The sequence below is a fragment of the Larus michahellis genome, chromosome 5, assembly GCF_964199755.1.
Source record: "Larus michahellis chromosome 5, bLarMic1.1, whole genome shotgun sequence".
Taxonomy (NCBI): Eukaryota; Metazoa; Chordata; class Aves; order Charadriiformes; family Laridae; genus Larus; species Larus michahellis.
In genome coordinates, this window is record NC_133900.1 from 29,323,158 (window position 1) to 29,339,441 (window position 16,284).

General features: G+C 44.7%; 1 protein-coding gene across 1 annotated transcript in view; it reads right to left on the reverse strand.

The window, feature by feature from the left end:
• The window catches only part of MCUB (mitochondrial calcium uniporter dominant negative subunit beta), a 52,606-nt gene extending 40,358 nt beyond the window's left edge, over positions 1–12,248 (reverse strand). The window contains exon 1 of the mRNA XM_074589385.1: positions 11,787–12,248. Coding sequence (XP_074445486.1) covers positions 11,787–11,897 — 111 coding nt within the window. The 5' untranslated portion in view covers positions 11,898–12,248. The remainder of the gene's footprint in view (positions 1–11,786) is intronic.
• Positions 12,249–16,284: the final 4,036 nt, after the last annotated feature.

The following is a 16,284-nucleotide window of genomic DNA, read 5'->3' on the forward strand; positions in this document are numbered from 1 at the left end:
CTACGGACACCTGTGGAGTGAGAGGGCAGCGAGGTGCCTGGAGCTGGGGCTAGGGACTGACTGAGGGCCAGCTGCATCAGGCTGGGCTACTGGGGGCGTCAGCAACACTAAGGGAGATAAACTGGTTTTTTTTTTTCCATTTTAAATGACACACACCAGTGAATTTCTAACAGCAGCAAGGGAACCCCTCTGACAACAGCAACCACCTAATTTAGTGTCTGACCTGCCATCGCAGTTTTGAATTTGGCTACGAAAGAAACAAACAAAGCAGCAGAGAAGATGGTTCCCCTGTCAGCTCCAGGCCTAGAAATATCTGCTGGTTCACTATTTTTTTATGATGGCCATTCCCAGAACTTTGTATTGCTTGTGCATATGGAGTACCTTAAATTTGTGTCAGAGAAATACATTATTCTCTTGCACGCTTGCAGACAAGATAAGCCAGTACGATAGGGGCAGGCACTAACATGTGAACCAGTACATTGTTCCTGGCATCTTCTACCGGATCTCGCTGGTCTGACAGTTGCCACGAGGTGCTGTGTGTTTTTCTTAAAGCTCAAGTCTTTGAGCCATGGGATTACCTGACAGGCTGACCCACCATTGCAGAGCCCCATCCAAAATTTAGAAACTATTAGGGACACCGCAAAGGCCAGCAGTAGTACCTAAGGCTTGAATTGTAAATGTTATATGACATTCAAAATAATTAGTAGCATATGAATAATTAACATCAGCATTTTTGGTTAAGCCTGTTAATAACTTTTGATAACATCTACCTTATTATGTAACTTTACACAGTTACTTCTTGCATTAGTTATGAATATTCATAACTTGCACAAAAGCTTTTGTAATATGTCAAGAAAACTATTAACTGCTGATAGTTAATGCCAAGTAAGACAAGACGTGCTATAGTTGTTGGCAGTAGAGTGCATGGTTATAAGACCTTCCTTCCCAACAACCCCAAACCATATTTATATTTGAATGCTGATGAGATTGCAGCTTTCATCGGCTGGTTCAGGGGGATCCCCGAAGACAGTTACATCCCTGTTCACAAGAAAAGTAACACGGCCATTGCAGAAGGAAACCTAACCAACTCAAAAGGAAACAAATGCATGTGCAGCATTATGAAAGACTGGAGAACGGCACCACTATGATGGTTTGCCCAGATTAAAGTCGTATCGGGGTTTGATCTATTGCAAAATAGACTCACTTCACAGTTCCACTGCCATGAAGAACAGCTTGGGGTCAGTACTCCAAGGAACACACACAGTTTAACAGCTACAATTCAGTTTTAGGGCCTGGGCTATTCGATGCCTCTTTAAATTACTCCAGTTTAGTCACATTTCCAGTGTGTTACAGTGAAGGGGCACTGCAAGACCAAGCCTGAAACTTCAACTTTCAAACTGGGATCTTCTAGGCGCACCTGATTTTATTACAACAGAAAGGCTACAAACACTGAATACACACCTTTGGCTTCTGACTAAAGCACATAGACCTAAATATGAACTATAGTTTCATATTGTATAGCATGGCAAACTTTCTGGCTTCAGATAAATAATGTTATTTAAAATTACTACAATAAAGAATACTGGAAAATGCTCTCACAACCAACAAATTAAAATGAGCAAAAAGTGGTAGAAAACTCAGGGCAGAAGTGTCAGTGCCTGCACATTAAATTGGGACTAGCTCCAGCTCTGCAAAAAATAATGTTACCTGTCTCAAAAGAAACTGCTTTTGACTGAAAGCCATCGCAGCTAGCTGAGAAACTGTACCAGCCAGCGTTAACTGCAAGATAAAAGATACTGCTGTGGTGCCAGTGCCTGGGAATACATTCTGGCAGGAATCTTGTCTCAAGATTTTTATTAGACTTTTCTTGGTTCAAATGAGTTGCAACTCATCCTGCAGCAGGTCATCTCCAAGGGCTAAACCCCCATTCTGAACCTTCACAGGCTCCTTGTGTTGCACCTATAGCGAGGTTTATGCTTTGGGATATTACAGGGAACACACTACGGCTTCAAAAATTTTTCCAAACCAAGAAGCAAACTGCCAAAAGGTGTGCCACAAACACAAGTAACATGACGCCTGGACTCATTTAAAAGCAGCCTTTGGGAACAAGGCTAACTAGAATCCAGGGTATCACCAGCATCATAATCACGTAAGATTAAAAGGGAACACGTAAACTAAAAGCAAAGTCCCATCCAACAAAGACACAGTGTAGGGTTGAATCATGGCATTTGGTTACTGAGCACAAAAGCTCCTCACAAAAGAGCTCCAAGGACTTGATTCTGTTTTCCTGTTTAAACATAATCCCGGGCCATCCAGCAGCCAAATCAAAACAGAGGAAGGCGGAAGAGACAGGCTCACCCTCTCGCCTCTGGCAGCAGAAGAAAACAGATTGCTCAAGATCACTGCATCTCCATTCCCTCCCTCCCCAAATTTAAGAGACATCCTGCCTTTAGTTAAAAGTACTAGCTCCAAAAAAACAGTATTATTTACAGAGATGGGGAATTCATCTCCCTTGGTTCTGTCAATTCATGAGCTCGGTGTAAACTTTAAAAACTGTTGCCGTCTTTTAAGAAACTGGTGAGGTGTTAACAACTTCCTGGTAGTTTTATCTGGAATTTTAAAATCCTAAAAAGCTGAGGGAGGGTGCAGGGGGGTGGAAGGGCTGGTAAATTGAATCTGATCCACTGAGAAGCTAAGATAACTCCTTACCTTGCCATTTCACAGGCATCCATTCTACTTAAACCATATAACATATACAAATCAGATACACAGCTCTTATGATATAGTTGTGAGAGATGACTGCCTGTAAGTTTCAATTATTTTACCTATGCTAACAGCATCACGTATTTCCCTGATCAAGATCCTTGACTTCCAACACTCAGTTGATTCCGAATTGCTAGCCTTTTGGGCACAGCATTCAGGACAGCAAGACTGTAACTTCAATTTCTCGCATAGTATTTATTTTATTACAGCTTCTATTTTTGTAATTGTTTTAATTTCACTGTTTGGAAACAGTTTTCAGTTTCTTTTCTTGTCTAGAGCAAGGCAAACACAGAGAGCATCTGCAGAAAAGGAAGCTGGACTACCTTGTGGTTACGCAGTGAGTTTGCCATCTTCTCAAGTGCTTTTAGACAATTTAATCCATCTTAATTTATTGCAATTAACTTAAAACTTGATTATTTGCTAACACACTTAATCAACTGAATACCCCAGGCTAGCCAAAATCTCTGCCCCACTCCCAGCTGAACTACCACTGCAGCACCCAGCCTCTATCTAGCTCAGCCTGGCAATTAGCCCACCACTACACCAACCCTCCCTCCGCCCCGTCACTGCAACCCTGAGGTGCCCCAACTCCAAACCCACATTTGTGCTAGGTTTGCTCTTTGGATCAGGAACCCCACCGTGACCGTGTTTCACACAAGGGACTCCAGCCTAGAGGGGCCAGAGGAGGAGCAGCTGGGGTCACAAAGGTCCCTAGGATGTAGACACTGCTGCGTCTCAGAGGCCTGGCACCTTTATACTTCTATTTAGAACAAATACATAAAGGTGAGGGACACGTTTTATAAAAAAAAAAAAAAGGTCTTTCTTCCACAGATAGCACCACAGAATACATTCACAGCTATGCTGTCACAGGCAAAGAGAAGCTGGTTCAAAACGCAAGTACAGACTATCGAATAATGAATAGTTTGCATGAGTAGGTACAGAGAAGGTCAGGTCATGCCCTAGAAAAAAGAAACCTCAAACAAAACCGTAGGAACGTTTTTCTGTGAACAGTATGGCATAAGTGCTTCAGGTAAAACAGGTGACTGCACTGTACATGGATGTACATCTTCTTCCTATCATGGCACTCTGACCAAAATGATGTCCTCATGATACATTAAGTCTGATTTGCCAGGAAGAGAGCATGTAATTTTTCCTCCACCCCGGCAAACATACAAGACATTTAAAGATGCTTTTGTGATCTCTAAATCAACTTTGTGGTATATTACTATACTTTTAAGTACCAACAGGGAAAAACTGGGAAGATGAAATTGCTGCTTACTTTTAAGAAACGTGTTGTTTATCTGCAAAGAAGACCATTTATTTCTTTCCATCTGACTAGAATGTGAAGATTGAAGTAATTTTGATCTAAAGTGACCAGACGGTAAATGTGAAGATAATTGCTTGAAAATTGTTCATCTGAAGTAAAAAAAAAAGTAAATTATATCTTGCTTGTGCATAACATACTCAATTTTTCTACCCTTTTGAAGATGCATTGCCTGTGCTCATCATGATAAATGCAGCTTTTAAAAGGTATAAATTTCCCATTTTTACAGTAAACATCTTTTTTTCCATTTCAGTCTGAGGGAGTACTGGTGTTTCCTCACCTGTAAGGGAAGGTTCTGCTCACCAGCTGCCCTCACACAGGCACAAAACTATTTGTTTATCCTCGCAGTGACCGCTGACACCTGACATTTCTGCATAGGCAGAGCAGTGGGCTGCATACCCTGGCTGGTCCCCCTTGGGTGAAGGAGAATTACTTTATGGACTACAAAAGTTACCATCTTTAGTAGGCAGGCAGCCGACCAATGTTCATTTTTAACTTCTGTTCCCTTCTTCAGCTCTTGTGTTACAGTAAATAGAGTCACTCTCACACGAGGGATTTATTTTACTAGTGATGGACCTGACCTTCAGAGTCTAGATCCGTACTCTCCCCACACTTGGGGATCATGGACTTTGGGTCAAGCATTCCCTGTAAGCCATCTATCCCCACCATGATCACGCCACAGATTCCTCATATGCTGTGTCAGTTACAAATGGGTGCACAGAAGTATTTTTATAGACCAAGCCACTCTCCACATATCGCAGGAATTAGAGAGCAGCCTGCCTGGCAAACACTAAGTATAGTGGGGACAGCATGTAAGAATACCTGCATTGGATGCAATTTCAAGATGATCCAGGACTCATGCGTCAGTTGAGGATGGAAAAAGTCACAGCAAATAACTTCCAGGCCTGAAAATTGCCCTCCTTCTAGCCGCCCTACACAAGTTCACAAAACATACAGATTCATTTAATTGTTCATTGGGCTCCTCGGATTAGCTTGGGATACCAGAAATGACACAGCGAGCAGTCATAAGAGTGGCAGAACTGACCTTATAAAAAGCCACCTTTTCCCCATGTAAACCTAATCACCAAGTTATTACTCAGTATCTTGACAGCAAGACAGAGGACAAAGCAGCAACACAGAGAACTTGTCTCCCTTTCATCTTTCTGGAAAAGAGCAAAAGGGAAGAGAAACCAACCCAGAGCAAGAGCTGGTGTTACATGCCCTTAACAGACACTTAATTAATGTCATATTTTAACAAGGCCCAGAAGTGACTGTGAAGCACCACCTCTGGGCTCAGAAGAGCTTACTGCCTTCTCACTTGGCTGTCGGAACCCACCTGCTAATGAGCAACCCAGTGAGAAATTCACCATTGCTGCTGACTTGCAAGTACGCTGTCAGGGTGAAGATGGTCCTACAGCAAGCCTAGCTCAAGCCCAACTACTCCGTTCGTTTTCCTTCAGCTCAATTTCCCCTCAAGGGGAAGGGGGGAAAATTAAGATTTTAATGTTTCACTAGATCTGGAGAATAAGCGTACTGTTTGCTTCCTCTCCAATGCCAAAAACCTTACTGTGTAAGAAGGCGAAGTCCACACCACAAAAAAACAAAACCCCAAACACAACCAAACAAAAATAAAACAAACAAACAAATCTGTATTTCCTTTTCCTTCCTCTCCTACCCCTTCAGAAATTAAGATATTATAAGCTCTGGAACAGGGTCTACATTTTTGCCCTATAAGCTTTAAAACATGATTTTAAAACATAGAAATGTAAAAAGAAAAAAACCCCAACCAAATCCCACACCGTCATTCTTAAAACATGCACCAGGTTTGTAAACAGCATTAAGTACTCAGCACTTCAGTGATCTGCGGTCAATCTTCAGAGCACCCAAGGCATTTACAAAGCAACTTTCTCAGACATCCTCTAGAGATTTAGTATTAGTTTCTTTACAGGTACTCAAAACCTAAAAGTAAGGGCCTTGCCCAGAGTGCTAGACAGAACAGTGCCAGACTTAGATGCTCCTCATCCCATGAGCAGCAAAAAACCTTTTTTGTATTTTACTTGTTTGTATGACCACAGCATCAACTTCCAATGAAATCACAGCATCACTTTCTGTCATCTGCTTTATTAACTATAAAGCACCCAGTTATCACTTCATGATACAACTACTCCTATCCCCATTCTAAATTCAAAAAATACATAAAGTAAATAAACAATGCTGCTATGGTTATGGACAGGAAGTTATGTAGATTTTTAATTTCTTTTATGATAAGCCTGTTGCATATATTTGGAGCAATTTACTTCCCAACCTTAGGGAAGCACAGCCTATTACTCGTACATCACATATGAGAAAGCTCTTTAGAAGTTTGTTAAAATATTGAACACAGTACGGTAGTACATAGGTAGTAATGTCAGACCAACATTTCAGTTTTAGGGTTTCTTTACATTTTCTGCAGTACCACACAGACTCTACTTAACACACAAAAGCTCCAACTTCTTGAAGCCTGTGATCCTGATGAGCACGACTGCGCCTTTTCCAACTTTGCAGAAGCTGGTTTTCATTTCCTGTCTTAGGAATTGCCATATTCACACATACACTAAAGACACACACTGACACTTATTCAGAATAGGCAAAAACCCATTCTAATATTCTACACAAAGAGAGCTGATTTGATCTGCACATCCCAGTTTGCCTCTTTTCTGTCATCTGCTCTGTTGGAAAAAAAACACCGACAATTTTGGGAAGTCACACTGTTGATGCCAGTTTCAAACACTGCGTGAAGCTGGTATTTGAAACTTCCTAAACCTCCAAAAGAAGCGAGTGTTTTGCGAGTAATTATATATGCACATACAAGAATATTTCACAACCCACTGAGTTACTACAGGAGCCGTACTGGAGAGAAAAGAAGCAGAAGAGCAGTACGTGACACTACCAGTAAAAGTACAAAGGACGGTGAATTTCTGTGCTATATACCGCATCTCTCCCCAAAAGCGCTAGTTCGTAGAGCAAATGTAGCCACCTTCCAGCAGCCAGATGAGAAGAGACAACAGCATGTGGCTAGCTGCCATTTCGAGTGCCATCCTGTTATTCCAGCACAGACACAGCACCAAAGGCAAATGAACAAATTTGCTGAGACAGACACATTTCCTACAACAAGCCCCGGAGATCTTCTAAATGGCCTTTTTAAGGCAATTATAAATTAGTATTTGTAAGAGTGAGTAGCACTTCCACAACAAACAGTTTAGTGGTTTGTATGTTTTTGTTGATACATGCCAGTATAAGCACAAGGTTTCTATTTAGAAAACAAGACTTGGATCAACAAGCTAACTTTTGTCATGCAAGGCTTTCAAGGGGAAGGAAAGATGGGGAAAACAGGCCCAGCTGCCACCAATTACTCCCAGTTCCCAGCTCCAATTAGATCTCAATTTCCAGAGGACTTGAGTAGGCTGAAAATACAAAAGAGGAACTTAAACCACATTTATGTGAAATATTCAGCTGCAAAAGACACTCAATGATAATTCAGTTCTCTGTAGCTGCCTGGGACGTCCTGGCGTTGCTGCTATCACAGAGTATCTTAGAAATCCCGACAGCCGAGTATGTGCAAAAGTGAAAGGGGCAAAATTAAAAACCCAAATGAAAAAAAACACACTTCAAGTTATCCTGTGGCTATTTGGACACCTTTAGATCCTTGCTTATAAGACTGTATAAAACCAGAGGACAAACTGTATAGGTATAACACTGGGAGCATTATGGCAATTTGGGAGTAAGAATAATAACTATAAAAACTAACAGGGAGCACAGGAAAAAAGTTCAAGCCAGTCTAAGGAACTGGGTAGTCAACAACTTATCAGCTGAAAGCATTAAAAGAAACATTTTTGACAGATATGGATGACACTGGGAACTGACAAAAAAAAAATAATCCCCAAATAACCCCCTCTCTACTCTGCTTTCTGCAGATAAAACCAATGACTTTCCTGCTGGCTACAATTTGCAACTAGGAAGAAAATTCCCCTCAGCAACAAGCATATGTGATATCCTGATCAAGGAAGAAAACAAATCCGTAATGTTTTTCACAGAAGCCTTTGCAATTTGATCTTGCCAGCTTATACACAATCTTTCCCCTCACCAATGCATTCCAGAGGCGCAATTTCAAGAGAACTTTGCACACAAAAATGGAATGCGTTCTGAATTAGTGATGTTAAATTCACATTTTGAAAAAGTGAAAGTTTTCGCATTTTAGTTCCCTCACTCATGCTTGTTCGAAATAAGCCTTGCCTTTTGCAGGAGGCAATGTCACCACTCCAGCATCTTCATACAGGACAGAAATAGCTTTAGTTAGAACGGGGCTGTACGACTTAAAAAAAGCCTGGTTTTAAACGTAGAGAAACTGTGTAACCCAGGCTCCATTTTCCCCAGTTGCCGCCCATCCCCAGTGATGTAGGCATGCCGGTACAGGTCTCCATAGTGTGGACTAAACTGGGAACCTCATGTGTATGAACAGCAATAAAAAGCAACACAATTTTGGACCAGTTGGATTTAGCACTACAGAGAAACTAACTAGGATCATCTAAAAAAATTAAACTATTAAATCCAGCCCCTTCAATGTTTCCTGGCTTAGAAGGCTTATGAATATACAAAAAAATTAAAACAAAACAGCAATTTTAAGCTTTGATTCTGTGTTAACACATCTGTTCTCCACTGCGATACGGAGAGGGGAGCTTTTCCTCTTGGAAAGCAGTGGAAACAGGGCATTTCTCTCAGTACAAGCTGCAGGAGTTAAAATGTGCAAGTGAAGAGGAATTGAAAGAGCTGGCAACCTTTAGGCTTCACCACATGCAAAATAACTCCAGCATTACAAATCTAGGACTCTAGCAAAATGAACTGCACCCTTTCGGGAACAAAGTTATGTGTAATGAGAAAGCCTGTCCAAAGAACACAATATAACATGCTTCACTTACTTTGAAAAACTGCCTCCCTAAGCACTAGCCACTTAAAAAAAAATAGAAAAAACTTCACATAACAGAAAACTCAACTTTACAAAATTAAGAGGAATTTGTATAAGCATTACTTCAAAGGCAAAGCAGCTAATCACAGCCATCAGAAGAGTGGTGGATTTTGTCTCAAAGCAGAGCTGAGAAGCTGACACTTAAGCATACAGCTCCTTAGGACAGCAGCTCCTGCTTTTACAGAAAAAAATTACAGCAAATTAGCCATTACAATAATGGTTCGTTTGTCCCCACAGCAGTGTATCAGTTGAAAACAAAGCACACAAATACACTGTGTACTTCCACACCTGCCCATCAACACTGGGAGTGAATAATTTCGCAGGATGAGATGGACACGTACTACAACACTGCGCGGCCACTGGAGCATCCCCTTCAGCTTACAAATGAAAAACTACAGTCAATGCCCCAAAAGGTAGTTGGGCAAACTGATTCCCACGGCCAAACACCGCACGAAACAAGCCAGAGAACACGGCCCATGAGGCACCACACCACACCAAGTGCAAAGGCAACCAGCGACCCAGCCCTGCTTTTCCTCAGCCCTGCACAAAAGCACTCCAACCTTCCCTTCCAGAGCTAGAGGCAAAATATTTCTTCATCCAAATAGAAATGGCAAGCAGCAGAGCTAGCAACACACAACAGCAATGATAACAAAACCAAAAAATACTGCTGAAAAATAAACAAATAATCACAGCAGTGTTTGCACTGGACAAGATGTATGTAATCTGACATTCTACATTACTTAAAATCTAAAGAGCTAAACAACTGCAATAAAAATTGGAACTTTTTTTTTATTTTGACTAGCTTGAAATTACAACTACAGGCCATTCATTTAATGTTTAAGAGAATAAATAATTTTTAACTGCCTGAACTGTTCTGCAGACACATAGTCAAAAACTTGAGAGGTCCCCAAAGATGAAAACAGGAAGGAGGAAATCAGTAAACGTGCTTCATTACCTATCATGCTAGCAACTCTGTAGAAAAACTAGAACTATGGATTGCACACATAAAAAGCATTTTATATTCATTTATTCCAAGCATTTCCACTTTAGAAATAAACAAAATCTTGCATTAAACATTTTTCTGAACTAGAATTTTCCTCAACATTACAACATCCCTCTCCTCAACCCATTCACTGCAAGAATTTAATTGCTGAGACGTGTCCCTGTCATGTTCCATCCCACAAAGTAACGGGGCCGATCATTTTTCTGCTCTTTCTTATAATGGCAGCACTGCCAAAGCAAGAGCTTCTCCTCCTCCTCCTCTCCTTTGTGGTGTCTCTTCTTGAAGCTTCATCAGCTTTCAGTCTCATTTTAGCGCCTTAGAAAAGCACGAAGCTTGTCTGCAAAGCAGTACTCTGGAGAAGTTAGAGGTGACAAACTGATTACGTGGCATCAGCGTGTGCTGAACGACAGTGTAAATGCTCTCAGTGAGGTGCAAGATGTTTTTAGCACACCGCATTTGAACCTTTGAAGATGATGGAGGGTAAGTCAACATTCATCTTAAATTACCTTCTTAAATGTCCTCATGCACATGCGTGACAAAGCAAAGAAGGGCCGCTCACATTAACAGAGATGGAGCACATTAATACCATAGAATTTTGTAAAAGGGTTTTTTGAATAGTTTGTGCAAAAACTCTTAGCAAAAAGTACAGAGTTCATTCTGCACAACTCCTCGACTCCAGCTGCCACCGCGGGCTTTGAGACCCACTTGTGGAAGCTGCTCACTAACCAGCCCAAGAGCGCCCTGCGCTTCCTTCTGTGGATGTCACCACGCGTCCCAGCGGCTTCCTCACTATGGATGGGCCCTGGATGCAGGGACGGGGCTTTGCCCTGGGCCATCTCAGCAACGACTGCAAGCACACGGAGTATCTCTATTAATAAAGAGCAACAATCAAGGATTAAACTGTCTCCTCTCCCGGCAGGCAGCTGCACGGGACTCTAGAACTGTGTTACCCTAGCTCCTGGCAAACCTTTATTTTTAAAGTTGCTGTTCCTTCTTGTTTTCCTTCATCCTTCCCACTCACAGGGTCTGTGAGACTTCTTAAAGCCAAGAGAAGCTCAGACTCAGAAGCACTTCGTTATTTTTATATGCAGAAGCCACGTACGTTTATCCGCACGACAGCACTTTTGTAAAACTTTTGCCCCCGTGTTATCTCCCCCACCCGACGACCGCAGGCCGGCGGTTCCCCCCTCGCTCCCCAAGCGGCCCATCCCACCTTGCGCCCCCGCGTTCCTCAGAGCCGGGAAAAGCCACACGCAACGCCCCCGAAACAGCACCCGGCGGAGCGAGGAGGGGGGCGGAGGGCGGCCCCGGCCCCCCCGGCCCGTCAGGGCTGACCACAAACCGCCACCGCGGCCCCTCCCAACGGCCGCCCCGCGTGAGTCACCGCGCCTCTCGCCGGGCACCGACGCCCCGGGGCGGGGGGAACGGGGACGACGGGACACCCCCTCCCGCCGCCTCCCCAGGCGCCGGGGGACGAGGCAGCAGCGGGACGGCCTAGAGGCGGGTCCCCAGCGCCCCTCCAGCTCCAGCCTGGCCGGGGTAAGGGGCCGCGCCGGGGCTGAACTTCCCCGCACCGGGTTTCCTCCCTCCACCGCGCCTCAGGGCGGCCCCCGGGGAGGGAGGGAAAGGCGGGCGAGGCGCCAGCAGCCGCGAAGGGGAGTCCTGCCGCGAACCTCGCCCGCTCCCCGTCTTACCTGAGGCGCTGAGGGCGGCGGGCGGCCATCCCGCCTGCCCCGCGCCGCCCGGCCGCACAGCAGCACCGGCGGCCAGCCGCTCCGCACCGCTCGCCCTAGTCCCGCTAGCATCGTCCCGGACCTCCTCCTCCTCCGCCGGCGGCGGCGGCGACCGGGCCCCCTCCGGGCGCGCTCCGCCGCGGCTCGGCTCGGGGCGGGCGGCGCTGGGTTGCCACGCCGGGCGTGGGCGCGCCCGAGCGGAGGGCGGCTCCTCCGGCAGCCGGGGTGGCGGTTTGGTGTGTTTTTCCTCTTCCCCTTCCCGCCAGCCGCCGCGGAGGGGCTGGGCTGGGCTGGGCAGCTCCCCCCGGCCCGCTCGGCGCGGCAGCAGCTGAGCGGGTGTCTGTCTGTCGGGCCGGTGCGGGGCAGGCGCAGCCCGGCCGGGAGCCGCTGTGGCGGTGGGGTGCGGGCCGGGAGGCGGCTCCGCTGGGCGCAACCCACCGCCCTTTGCATACAGGTGCTGTGCCCCGGGGGCCTCCGCATCTTCCTCCTTCTTGCAAACGGGTTTCAATAACTGTACGTAGAAATGAGGTTGAGGGAATCGTAACTTTCTGTCTTACCTGAACACCTGCCTTTTATCTAGCTGTGTATTGGATAATTTACTTTCCAAATTGCCTGCTTTTGAGGAACGGGACTATTGCTACCCGCCGTGTTTGTGAAGTAAACACATTGTGGTACCACAGAAATGAACAGCAAAGCACAGAAGGAAAACAGTCTTGGAGTTTGTTATTTTACAAGAAAGTTCTGATTACAGCAGTAGAGCAACCAGCAAGACTTAGCTCTTTTCTAGTCAGTCATTTGTTTGATATCACCTTATCCCACAGAATCTCTATGCTCACAAATGTAGGTTTTCACGTTGAGCACATCAGACCCATGGCACTACATCAGGGAAGCATACAGGGAAGTGTTGTATTCCTCTGCTTTATCTGCCCTTTATAATGTTTCTCCAAAGCAACATTGCACAAAACAAAACCAACTTTACCCAGTGATGACTAGAGGATCTTAGAAACTGGGCTGTTGCAGATCTGAAAGACTGTCTCTATCATGGAAAAACTCCACAACTGATTGCACACTTGATAGCTCTGGGGGATTAAGAAACTCCACTTGTGTCCATCTTCTGAGCTCTGGAAGGGAAACCTTATGCAGCTGAGATCATGGAGCCACTCATTCCTGTTTCAGGCTCACTGCAATTTATTAAAGTGAGTAGGGTCCCAGGGAATGGCAGGAGAAGTTGCACTGTTGACAGGCAGTGACTCCCCAAAGGCATTAACGTGGGATACAATCCCTGTATCACAGGGATTCCCTGACTGGGAGTCAAGACTCGTGTTTTTTTCTACAGGCCAGGAGAAACAAGGGAATATTTTACGAGTTGGGACTTGTGTCAGTGCCACTTTTAAAATAGTGACTTCGACTCTTTAAAAAACCTACCCGACATTTACCTTTCACACCTTTCAAACTGCCTCATGAGGCAATTCCTGATGGAGTTCTAGGGAAGCGTGAAACTAAGGGGGAACAAGAGGGACCCTGTCCACAGCATTTCCTAGTGGCGAAAGGTCTGTCTCAGGGCATTAATTTCAAATCTTTGCTGAGGTGAAAAAAAACCAACAAAACAAACTTTAAGGTAGGACAGAAGGAGATGGATGATCTTCTGAATGAAAAACTTTTCCCCTGGACAAAATTATCAAGCTCTAGAAGAGCACCCTAACTCCAGACATGTCTCACCAACTGGAATGTCAGGGGCACAGAACTGCAAGAGCAGAGATCTCTACCCTCAGCACAGGGAGGAACGTCACGAAAGGTGCCATGCATCATATTCCAAATATGTTGAGAAGGGGAAGGCACACAGCCTAATTACAGAGTAATCATCTTCATTGGCCAGCTATAGGAGTCTGATGACAAAATGAATCAGGACCCCAATTATAGGATGATGTTCCCATCACTCCAGGAAACAAATATGCTTAGATGTAAGTTCAGTTGTGATTATGTGGAAGCCAGAGCCTTTTTCCTCATCCTGCTTCTGTCATCACAGTTCTTTTAATGGTTCCTTGCATCTTCACCAGTTCCATTCCCACGTTGGAGGGCAAGGGAGAGACAGCAGAAAAAACTTGATGACAAAACTTAAAGCCCCCATCTGTCCAACAATACCAAACCCACAACAGGTAGCTTGAAGCTCTCCCCCTAAGGCAGTTCTATGCCGTCCTCCTTCAGTAAGCAGGATTTCCTCCTCCCACTTCCAGCATCCCCCTGGAACAAAACTTTCCAACGTATCTTACTTGAAAACCAACAGCTAGAGGTCTTTCTTTTAACTATTGCATACTACAGTTCAAAACAGGAAATATGATGGAATGGAATAAAATTACACAATACATCTTCCAAAACACGTCTCTACTGAGAGATTTATCTTGCATCTGCTGATGAGAAGCTGCTGCAAAATCTCTCCTCTTCAGCAGCAAATATGAGCTAAGATCTCCAGCCTTACTCGCAGAATTCCAGATAAGACCATTACAAGTCATAACTAAACTGCCTGAATTTTCCCAAAAGTCGGAAGGATGAAACCCAAACTCCTATGCTTTCATAAAGAGGGGAGCATACAAAGCTCCCGCTGGACATGGTAACAGCGCTGTAGCCATTCAATGTAAAGACCAACTTTTTCACCAGGGAAAACTATGTTCCCTCCCAGTGCACAGAGAGCAAAAAATCTCTCATCAAAGTATAGGAGTTTGTTGCAAAACGTTAGCTCTGCCAGTACTAATATACTAATCCTTCTGCTCTAGTAAAGGAAGAGTGAGATGAAACCTATCACTGACTTACATAGAACATAGACAAAAGCTCTCTATCTTCTATAGGGCAGTGGATCATGCCCGTAAGATTTCCTAAGTAAACTGCTGGAAAGCATGACACCACATGGGAAAAGACCTGGACTCCAATTACAGAGATAAATTCTTACTTATGGAATCAGAAATGCTTAGACTAGGTGGAGGATCGTAAATTACACTCTTATTACAGAGTTGCCAGGCTGCCTAAATTGCACTGGAGCATTAAGTCAGTAGAGCAGAGACCTGAGTTGCGATTATAGGGAAGTTGCATCATCCACAGTCAGCATTTTTTCCTCCCTCTTCTGAGACTTTTTACTGTGTCCCATTGTTTGCTTAGACTTTCTCGTATGCTTTCTCTTGCTTATAAATTTATCTTTGCTGCACAAATTCGAACAAAAATAATTATTGCATTTAGGAGCTTAATACTGACTGACACATAGGATCACTTGGCAGACACAAAAGTCTCCAAGAACTGTCCCAGCTAAGCAGTAAGCTATATTCGGGTCAGCACTGCACACACAAACGTGGCTGGCGCTGGGCAGGAAATGAGCACACAGAATATGGTTCAGAGCCTATCTCCCCAAAAAGCTCGGGGAGCTTAAGGAAGAACTGGCCCAAGAGGGAAAGGCTGCAGCTTGGCATTTAAATTGACCCCAGCGTGATAACACAGGCCAGGTCACTAGGAATTCATACAGCATCTATGGCAAAGACCACCATTTGAGTACCTTAATTAATATTAAAGTCACATTCTAATTATGGAAGCAGCACATCAGTTTTTAATTTCATGTTCCCAGTACAATTTTAGCAGCCCGTGAAGCCTTTGTGCAGCAGGTACCAACACCAGCACAGCTCTTCAATGAAGAGCCTTCCTTACGACCCTGGGGGAGGTAGAAGAGTCCAGCTAGTTTCTAGGTCCCTATCACTAATATCTTTTCTCGGGGATAAAATGAAGTTTATGTTCCCCGTCCCTCAAGGTGCTGAGCACTCAGAACCTTGCAGGAACAGCCAGCTGAAAGAATAGGAACAGTTTGCATCGGGTGACGTGAATGCCAGAGGCATCCTTTGAATCTTTGCTAAGAGTTTATTTGGCTGCCCAGTTGTGAGTAGCTGTGTCTCAGGACAAGCAGCCGCACAACTGTTGCTGCTGGCACAAGGCGGGGTGGTGGGAGCATGTGGGGACAGGGCAGAGATCCCCCTTTCGGCACCATCGCACAGGGAAATCAGCCTAAGCTGCCACTGGAGCCACAGCTCCAGGCAGAAACACACAACCAACGCGCCGGACACATATGGGCGGAGATCTCCCGTTTAGGGTTTCCCAATTCTGGAGCCGTTCCAGGCCCAGCTCCCGCTCCAGGCAGGACAATCTGTCACCAGAGAGCAGTAGCACAATGGAAAAGTTCATCTGTTCCCTTTTTCCTTGATACGCCGCCCGCGTCAGGCAGAGCTTCAGCCCCTCTCAGGCTCTGGCTCCTTTTGCACCAGCCTGACAGGGAGTCAAGTCTTCAGCTTGGAACCTGCAGTATTAAAAAGAGTTTAGTAACCCTCTATTTACCAAAGTGTTTTTCTTCACTCAGGCAGTCTTAATGACCTACGCTACACCTCTGTATGGCTCACAGCTTAAAATGTGAGAACGTGTAAATTTAATG